At 40.4% G+C, this 9,475-nt stretch overlaps 1 protein-coding gene across 1 annotated transcript; it reads left to right on the top strand.

Moving 5' to 3' along the window:
• Positions 1-4,959: 4,959 nt before the first annotated feature.
• Positions 4,960-8,894, top strand: LOC106569394 (zinc finger and SCAN domain-containing protein 20). The gene is made up of 4 exons (XM_014140723.2): positions 4,960-5,826; positions 5,949-6,049; positions 6,207-6,321; positions 6,527-8,894. The coding sequence occupies exons 1-4, from the start codon at positions 5,613-5,615 to the stop codon at positions 7,627-7,629; spliced, it is 1,533 nt and encodes a 510-aa protein (XP_013996198.2). The 5' UTR covers positions 4,960-5,612; the 3' UTR covers positions 7,630-8,894.
• The last annotated feature ends 581 nt before the right edge of the window (positions 8,895-9,475 follow it).

The raw sequence follows: 9,475 nt of genomic DNA, 5'->3' as shown, positions 1-9,475 counted from the left end.
GGCCCAGCCAGAGCCCAGACTTGAACCTGATCGAACATCTCTGGAGAGACCTGAAAATAGCTGTGCAGCGACCCTCCCCATCCAAGCTGACAGAGCTTGAGAGGATCTGCAAAGAAGAATGGGAGAAACTCCCCAAATACAGGTGTGCCAAGCTTCTAGCGTTATACCCAAGAAGACTCAAGGCTGTAATCGCTGCCAGAGGTGCTTCAACAAAGTACTGAGTAAAGAGTCTGAATATTTATGTAAATGTGATATTTCAGTTGTTTATTTTCAATAAACTAGCAAAAAATTCTAAACCTGTTTTTGGTTTATCATTATGGGGTATTGAGTGTTAAAAAAAAATATTTAAAAAATGTTATCAATTTTGGAAAAGGCTGTGATGTAATAAAATGTGGAAAAAAGTAAAGGGGTCTGAATACTTTCCGAATGCACCGTATATACACTGCTCAAAAAAATAAAGGGAACACTTAAACAACACAATGTAACTCCAAGTCAATCACACTTCTGTGAAATCAAACTGTCCACTTAGGAAGCAACACTGATTGACAGTAAATTTCACATGCTGTTGTGCAAATGGAATAGACAACAGGTGAAAATTATAGGCAATTAGCAAGACACCCCCAATAAAAGAGTGGTTCTGCAGGTGGGGACCACAGACCACTTCTCAGTTCCTATGCTTCCTGGCTGATGTTTTGGTCACTTTTGAATGCTGGCGGTGCTTTCATTCTAGTGGTAGCTTGAGACGGAGTCTACAACCCACACAAGTGGCTCAGGTAGTGCAGCTCATCCAGGATGGCACATCAATGCGTGCTGTGGCAAGAAGGTTTGCTGTGTCTGTCAGCGTAGTGTCCAGAGCATGGAGGCGCTACCAGGAGACAGGTCAGTACATCAGGAGACGTGGAGGAGGCCGTAGGAGGGCAACAACCCAGCAGCAGGACCGCTACCTCCGCCTTTGTGCAAGGAGGAGCAGGTGGAGCACTGCCAGAGCCCTGCAAAATGACCTCCAGCAGGCCACAAATGTGCATGTGTCTGCTCAAACGGTCAGAAACAGACTCCATGAGGGTGGTATGAGGGCCCGACATCCACAGGTGGGGGTTGTGCTTACAGCCCAACACCGTGCAAGACGTTTGGCATTTGCCAGAGAACACCAAGATTGGCAAATTCGCCACTGGCGGCCTGTGCTCTTCACAGATGAAAGCAGGTTCACACTGAGCACGTGACAGACGTGACAGAGTCTGGAGACGCCGTGGAGAACATTCTGCTGCCTGCAACATCCTCCAGCATGACCGGTTTGGCGGTGGGTCAGTCATGGTGTGGGGTGGCATTTCTTTGGGGGGCCGCACAGCCCTCCATGTGCTCGCCAGAGGTAGCCTGACTGCCATTAGATACTGAGATGAGATCCTCAGACCCCTTGTGAGACCATATGCTGGTGCGGTTGGCCCTGGGTTCCTCCTAATGCAAGACAATGCTAGACCTCATGTGGCTGGAGTGTGTCAGCAGTTCCTGCAAGAGGAAGGCATTTATGCTATGGACTGGCCCACCCGTTCCCCAGACCTGAATCCAATTGAGCACATCTGGGACATCATGTCTCGCTCCATCTACCAACGCCACGTTGCACCACAGACTGTCCAGGAGTTGGCGGATGCTTTAGTCCAGGTCTGGGAGGAGATCCCTCAGGACACCATCTGCCACCTCATCAGGAGCATGCCCAGGCATTGTAGGGAGGTCATACAGGCATGTGGAGGCCACACACACTACTGAGCCTCATTTTGACTTGTTTTAAGGACATTACATCAAAGTTGGATCAGCCTGAAGTGTGGTTTTCCACTTTAATTTTGAGTGTGACTCCAAATCCAGACCTCCATGGGTTGATAAATTGGATTTCCATTGATTATTTTTGTGTGATTTTGTTGTCAGCACATTCAACTATGTAAAGAAAAAAGTATTTAATAAGATTATTTCATTCATTCAGATCTAGGATGTGTTATTTTAGTGTTCCCTTTATTTTTTTGAGCAGTATATTTACTAAAAACAGAAGACTTTCTACCATCTTGAATTCTTTAATGTCTTCTCTTTTTGGTTAACTTCTCTAGGATAGGGGGCAGTATTTTGACGTCCGGATGAAAGGTGTGCCCAAATTAAACTGCCTGCTTCTCGGGCCCAGAAGGTAGGATATGCATATTATTAGTAGATTTGGATAGAAAACACTGAAGTTTCTACAACTGTTTGAATGATGTCTGTGAGTATAACAGAACTCATATGGCAGGCAAAAACCTGAGAAAAAATCCAACCAGGAAGTGACTTGTAGTTTTTCTATCTAATCCCTATCGAAACTACAGTGTCTGTGGGGTCATTTTGCACTTCCTAAGGCTTCCATTGGCTGTCAACAGCCTTTAGAAACTTGTTTCATGCGTCCACTGTTACTGGGCAGAGAATAGGAGCTCAGTCAATCAGTGGACTGCCTGGGACCAGTGAGTTGTTTACAGCGCGGGCACATTGGCGTGCCGCTCTTTCTTTTTCCTCTGTAATGAATACGCTATTGTCTGGTTGGAATATTATCTAAGTTTTATGTTAAAAAGACCCTAAGGATTGATTGTAAATATCGTTTGACATGTTTCTATGAACGGTAATAGAACTATTTGACTTTTCGTCTCTGGTTTTACCCTCTCGCGTTATGCCTTTGGATTAGTGATCTGAACGCGCGAACAAAACGGAGGTATTTGGACATAAATATGTAGTATTTCGAACAAAAAGAACATTTCTTGTGGGAGTCCTGGGAGTGCATTCCGACGAAGATCAGCAAAGGTAAGGGAAGATTTCTAACACATGAGTTTAGTTGACTCCAGAACTTGGCGGGTAACTGTATAGCTTGCTTTGATGGCTGAGCTCTGTACTCAGAATATTGAAAAATGTGCTTTCGCCGTAAAGCTATTTTAAAATCTGACACAGCGGTTGCATTAAGGAGTAGTATATCTATAATTCTTTCAATAACTGTTGTAAAGTTTATGAACGTTTATGATGAGTATTTTTGTAAATTGATGTGCTCATTCACCGGAGGTTTTGGTGGGAAAACATTTTCTGAACATCACGCGCCAATGTAAAATGGGGTTTATGGATATAAATATTAACTTTATCAAGCAAAACATACATGTATTTTGTAACATTGAGTCCTGAGAGTGTCATCTGATGAAGATCATCAAAGGTTAGTGATTCATTTTAGCTGTATTTCTGGTTTTTGTGACACCTCTCCTTGCTTGGAAAATGGCTGTGTGGTTTTTCTTGTCTCGGCGCTGTCCCAACATAATCAAATGTTATGCTTTCGCCATAAAGCCTTTTTGAAATCGGACACTGTGGTTAGATTAAGGAGAATCGTATCTTTAAAATGGTGTATAATACTTGTATGTTTGAGAATTTTGAATTATGAGACTTTTGTTGTTTTAAATTTGCCGCCCTGCTATTTCACTGGCTGTTGATAGTGTGTCCCGCGGGTGGGACGCTAGCGTCCCAGATGTCCCAGAGAGGTTTTAATATTAGTCTGCATGTAGGGCAGCCAAGAATATTATTTTTAAAGGAATTATAACGCAATCTTGCAGCCGGTTGGGCTAGAATACATCCTGGTATTTTCCTTGCCAGTGCTAAACCAAAGATATAACTACATTTATAACTGACTGATATGTGTCTAACTTTCTCACTCATTATTATTCACGCTTCATTGAGGATTATCCATAATCATGGTAGCATCAAGATTAATGTAGAGATGTTTAGAAACATATTCTATTCTTATTTACAATAAAAGTGACTCCAAAATAACACAATACATTATTTACCATACATTTATATTGGGTACAAAGTAATCTGAAACACAACCAAAACAAACAGCTAATGAATCCAACAAGTTTGTCGAGTCGCAAGCTTCATGTAGTAATTGCGTGCTAGAAGTATGGGACCAAATACTAAACTTTTTACTTGTTTAATACACGTGAATTTGTCCCAATACTTTTGGTCCCCTAAAATGGGACGCAATGCTCTCGACCTTCGCCTCTCCCGAGTCCGTGCGGGAGTTGTAGCAATGAGACAAGACAGTAAGGGCTAACAATTGGATACCACGAAATTGGGGAGAAAAAGGGGGTATAAATTTAAAAAAGAAAATGTTTTAAATACCCTCAAATGAAAGTTGAGTCTGCACTAACCCCATAGTACTTGTGTCATTTCAAATCCAAAGTGTACTTTTGAAACTCACTGTATAAGTATCTTTGCCAAAGATGAATAGTGTAAACTTTTATATTTGCTGATACCCTACAGTCAAATGTCAGCACCAGTAGAATAGAGTACCACAGTATGAGTTATAATACCCATAAAACCTAGCGGTCAAACAGGAAAATGGTTCCAATCGTTTTTCCACCATTCCTTTTTCCCATAGAAAAAATAATGTAGGCTTACCCTGGTGTGATGTTTTGATAACAGTGTAAATCTCTAAGACAAGGTCCCCCCCCCCAAAAAACACAAAAAAACATTGAAATGCTAATGAGGCTATCATAAATAACTAAGAGTGCCATGATGATCTGGACTAGATTGCCGAATCGAGGCAAAGGTAAGAATCTCTTGATTAACTAAATTTAGCTAAATTTAGTAATGAATAAATTGGCAAAATTTCTTTAAATTGACAATTCTATTAACTATATTGTGCAAGTTTTAAATTGACACAATACCTGTTAGCAAAGGTGTCAGCTAGAGATGTGTAGTCTTGCATGATGTCTACTTTGATGCTTATTAGCATTTTTGAATCTGAGAGTAAATCGAGCTGAATATTTTGATAAAAGTCAGATGTATTTGGTTCTCAAAATGTCACGCCAGGGTAAGCCTACACCAAACACTGCCCATATTTTAAGTGTTTCTAAAATTCCCTATGGGAAAATGAATGGTGGAAATAACAATTGGAACCATTTCCCTGTTTGACCGTTAGGTTTTATGGGTATTATGACTTCTCCACTGTGGGGTGATATAGCTATCTAGCTATATAAACCACCCCTCAGCATACACGCGTTCTCCAATGTTCAAATCAAATTGTATTGGTCACATACAGTGTTCTCCCATGTTCAAATAAAATGGTATTGGAGGAAGGGACCAGTAACTTTATGATAAAATTGTATCAATGTAGAAGCAACAGTATTTTTTCCATACTTTGGTCATCATACTTTGATCTGGTTTCATCCAATCAATCTCATGAAAAACATGTATTGTTCATGACCTTTAATAACGATGTCTGCCACTGCATTGCACTACATGTAGCCATATCTTGTATTGACTAATACGTTTTACGATCTGAATTATTTTTTGGTCAATAGATATGGCTACCCTACATGCAGACTAGAACAGACCCTGGTATTTGTTTTGCCAGTGCTAATTCTAACAAATTTGAAGGGCTGTTGCAGTCTCATATTTACGGTAATAAATACTTAGGTCACGAGTTGTTGAACGGAAGTGCAATTGCGCACGCATCACGCGTTGTTTTAATTTGTCGACATCTACGGCTTGTTTATTGAACATTAGGTTGGAAATTGTAGACTTTACTTAACACAGAAAATACAAATCTGTAATTTGGGCTGGACAAGATGGCCAGCTGCAATTTTCAGGCGCAGTTTATATCCATTATGGAGGTATTAGCTAAAGCAGCTTTAGCCGAAATAAACAATCGTGTTGATGATAGCTGTGCTGTTATACGTATGGAAATGACCCAAAGCCAGCGAGATATTGATGTACTGAAAAGGAAGTGGCAAATGATGGAGAGCGAGCTGAAGAAGACACGAGGACGAGTCAGGAGAAAAGGTAGTTGATGTGTTATTCATGTTAAACTGATTGCATATGCAAAACGTAAATGTGTGAATAGCCCTAATATTTGACTGAATACAATTACTAGTATTTTCCCGTTTTTTATCCCATGGCACCAGAGAGATCTTCATATCCAGTCAAGATAGTTTTAAACAAGCAGAGGAGTAGTTCACAGTGGAGAGACAGCAAGATGGCTGTTGAAGGGGACTCTCAACCCAAGGTGTGATACATCACATTTTAAAATGACAGAGACCTAACCTCTTGGATCAATTCTGATATTGGAATATCAGGACAATTTACTGCTTTTGTGTGATTCATGAGTATGAAAAGCATTACACATGGTGTTTCCAGAGTAATAACCTCAGTCCCTGTTACAGCCTACAGATGTAGAGCAGAGAGTGGAGACTGAACCCATACTGATCAAAGATGAGGAGACAGCAGAGGATGTGTGGAAGACTGACCCTCAGGAAGAGCTCAGGATCACTGGAGAGGGTGGGTGTGACCATAAGGGGTACTGCTCTGTCTGTCTATGGAAGACTGTGTGGGTATGGTGGTATGCACTTTCCAAATTACATTGGTGTTTTATGTTCTGGCGTATGGAGTGCACATACACACAGTCAGTTCTAAAGCAGTCATATTTTGCAACTGTTAAGGGTTTTTTGTCATCTCTATTTTATGTTTATCTCCAAATCTTTAGAGTCTGGTTTCAAGCCTGGGAAACCACCATCCTTTGAGCAACGGCACTGTGATGAGGACTTCATCACACAACCCAATATATCTCCCAGAGACTCAGTGGAACATTACCCCAATTCTGATCGTCCAGAGGAACCAGGAACACCCCAGCTCACATCTACAGAGGTGTTCAGCGCAGAGCAGCACCGGCCAGATGAGGACTCACTAGAGCTAGTGATGGTGAAAGAGGAGGAGCTGGATCAGACCACGACCCTGGCAGGTCCTGACCAGTTTGTCATGGATGAGTCTGATGGGCAGCTGTGGACCTCTGTGGATCCAGGCAGAGACACTGACCCTGTCTGCCACCCAGATTTCTCCTTTCATTCCACAGAAGAGTACTCTCAGAATATCTCAATTTTCCCATCTCATAGTGGGCTGCCATCTGTTCCTACTATGACAGATGAAGTAGGGCCATCGCTTCACTCTTCTATATGGAAACCACATGCTAACATGTTCAGTGCTGCAAAACACATGACAAGACATGTCAGGACATTAGCTGATGAGACTAGACAACAGATGCCAGAGGGACAGAGCAGTGAGATGCTGAACTCAAATAATGATGGAAATAGTTTAGCTCTACAGCCAAGACTGCATCAATACAGGGCTTCAGGAGCAACAGTGAGATTGAGTGAGTGCACGACAGGGTCAAACATGGCCACCACCTCCACCTTCTCTGGATACAGCCTGAGTCGCAGTAGTTTTAACATGGTGAAGAGAATGAGGACTCAGTGGAGATCAGGCGGCACCACCGAGAGGTGTTTCAGCTGCACCTTCTGTGGGAAGAGCTTCCCGCGTTTCTGGCAGCTAAAAGAACACCTCCGAAGTCACACTGGAGAGAAACCGTACACCTGTGAACAGTGTGGCAGGAGTTTTACCAAACAGTGCAACTTGATCAGACATGCTGTGGTCCACAGTGGAGAGAAGCCCTACAAGTGCACACAGTGTGGGAAATGCTTCCCCCAGCGCTCCGGTATGAAGTCACATCAGAGAACTCACATAGGAGAGAGTCCAGTGTCTCAGTACATGATACCCGCATACCCAGGGGATCAACACACAAGTTTAATGTAGTCTCAGAACAGATGGAACAAATAGTTAATAATTGCATAGTTCTTTCTGTATCACTTTATGGGTAAATGTGGTGCAGAAGGTAAAATGGTGTTCATGTTTGACTGTTAACGGCTCCTCACTTATAAAATGATAATTTATTTATTTAAAAACAAACAATATATTCTAATTTGCAATGAAAATGACTCCAAAATGACACACTACATTATTTACTTTTAATTTCTATTGGGCACAACATAATGACTATAGACAAGTTGGGCATACGCACATCCTTAAATGTGCTGGGCCAAGAAAAAATACATGTACAGATGAGGAAGGCCCTTCACACTGTTTATGCTCCCAATTCACTGCTTTATTGACACATTTTCGATCCAAACACAAAAAATGCTAATGTTTCCAACAAGTTTGTAGTCACATGCATGTTGTAGTCATTGCGTGCTAGGACTATGGGACCAAATACTAAACTTTTGACAATGTAATACTCTAAGTAAATTTTCTAAATACTTATGAAACTTTCATGGGGGGACTAGATAAAGGTCATACATTTCTAAACGGTAAAATAATTTATGTACGAAAATACCCTCAAATAAAAGGTCACCTCATAAAATATTTGATATTAAATCCAAAATGCTGGAGTATAGAGCCAAATGAAAAGTTTTAGCTTCACTTTCTAAATAAATAGGGGAGTGTATATGAAGTTTTATTCCAAAACACTATATCCATTTTCAGAAATGTTAGTAAATTGGTGGTCACACCAGATACTGACGGTTTTCCTGATCCACACCCCTGCCTTTTTTTTTTTTTTTTAAAGGAATCTGTGACCAACAGATGCATATCTGTATTCCCAGTCATGATGAAATTCAGAGATTTAATGATTTTTTTGGGGTCAATTGATTGATTTCCTTATATAAACTCTAACTCAGTAAAATCTTTGAAATTGTTACATGTTGCGTTTTAAAGTTTTATGGTACATATTGCTTTTTTGTTTTTACACTTACAGATCGTTTCAAAATGGTTCAATTCTTTCCATAACAATGTGAATGGATAAAGAATCTGCCATGAAAAATAAACTTACAATGAAAGTTACATCGGGGGTCCATATAATTTGTAGGTTATTTTAAAATAAAATCTAACTCACTCCAAAATCTTGTGGCATAAGAACAGTCCCAAAATAAATGGTCAAGAGTCTCTGGGTCACAACCACAAAATACACATTTGTTATCAATAGCAATTTTGAATCTGTGTACAATAAAGGTCTTTAGAGGGTAGATTCTGTGAATGAGTTTGTATGATACTTCTTTCATCTTATTAGATACACAATATTTCCCAGACAACGTGACTTTGTTCCAGTTCGCTTGTAGTCCCAAAACCCAGCCATCCCTACAGGAAAAATTAATGGCGAAAGAATAGGGTTTTGGGATAAATGCCAAAAATAAGGTCTGAGGGTTAACACAGGCTTAGGAGATCTTCTACATTTTGCTCTATGAGATAACCGCAGTCAGTTAACATGCCATTTATGAATTATAAAGCCTTTATGTGCTTTTTTAAAATTACATACATTCACATAGTGACGTTAGCTGATTAAGAATATTTTATAGAACAAAACATAAGATCTTATACGCCTGTGTCTACCATATACCTTATTTTTGGCATTTATCCCCCCCAAAAAACCTCCATTCGTATTCTGCCCACATAAAGATGCCATTACTAGCGTGTGGAGACTGACTGATCTACAAAAAACATTGCAACATAAATAACTACTCAATATTATTTGTATATCAGTCAGTCACAATTTACCCATGATACATCACTGTTTTGATGCTCTCGAACACGGTCACATAGTTGCCTT

This window comes from Salmo salar, chromosome ssa14 (genome assembly GCF_905237065.1).
Source record: "Salmo salar chromosome ssa14, Ssal_v3.1, whole genome shotgun sequence".
In the NCBI taxonomy this organism is placed as follows: Eukaryota; Metazoa; Chordata; class Actinopteri; order Salmoniformes; family Salmonidae; genus Salmo; species Salmo salar.
This window is presented reverse-complemented; position numbering and strand designations above follow the sequence as displayed.

Coding starts and splice junctions, on each gene's coding strand:
- LOC106569394 (XM_014140723.2), top strand. CDS start 5,613: ATGGCCAGCTGCAATTTTCAGGCGCAGTTTATATCCATTATGGAGGTA. Junction 5,827..5,948: donor AGGACGAGTCAGGAGAAAAG/GTAGTTGATGTG, acceptor CCATGGCACCAG/AGAGATCTTCATATCCAGTC. Junction 6,322..6,526: donor GCTCAGGATCACTGGAGAGG/GTGGGTGTGACC, acceptor CCAAATCTTTAG/AGTCTGGTTTCAAGCCTGGG.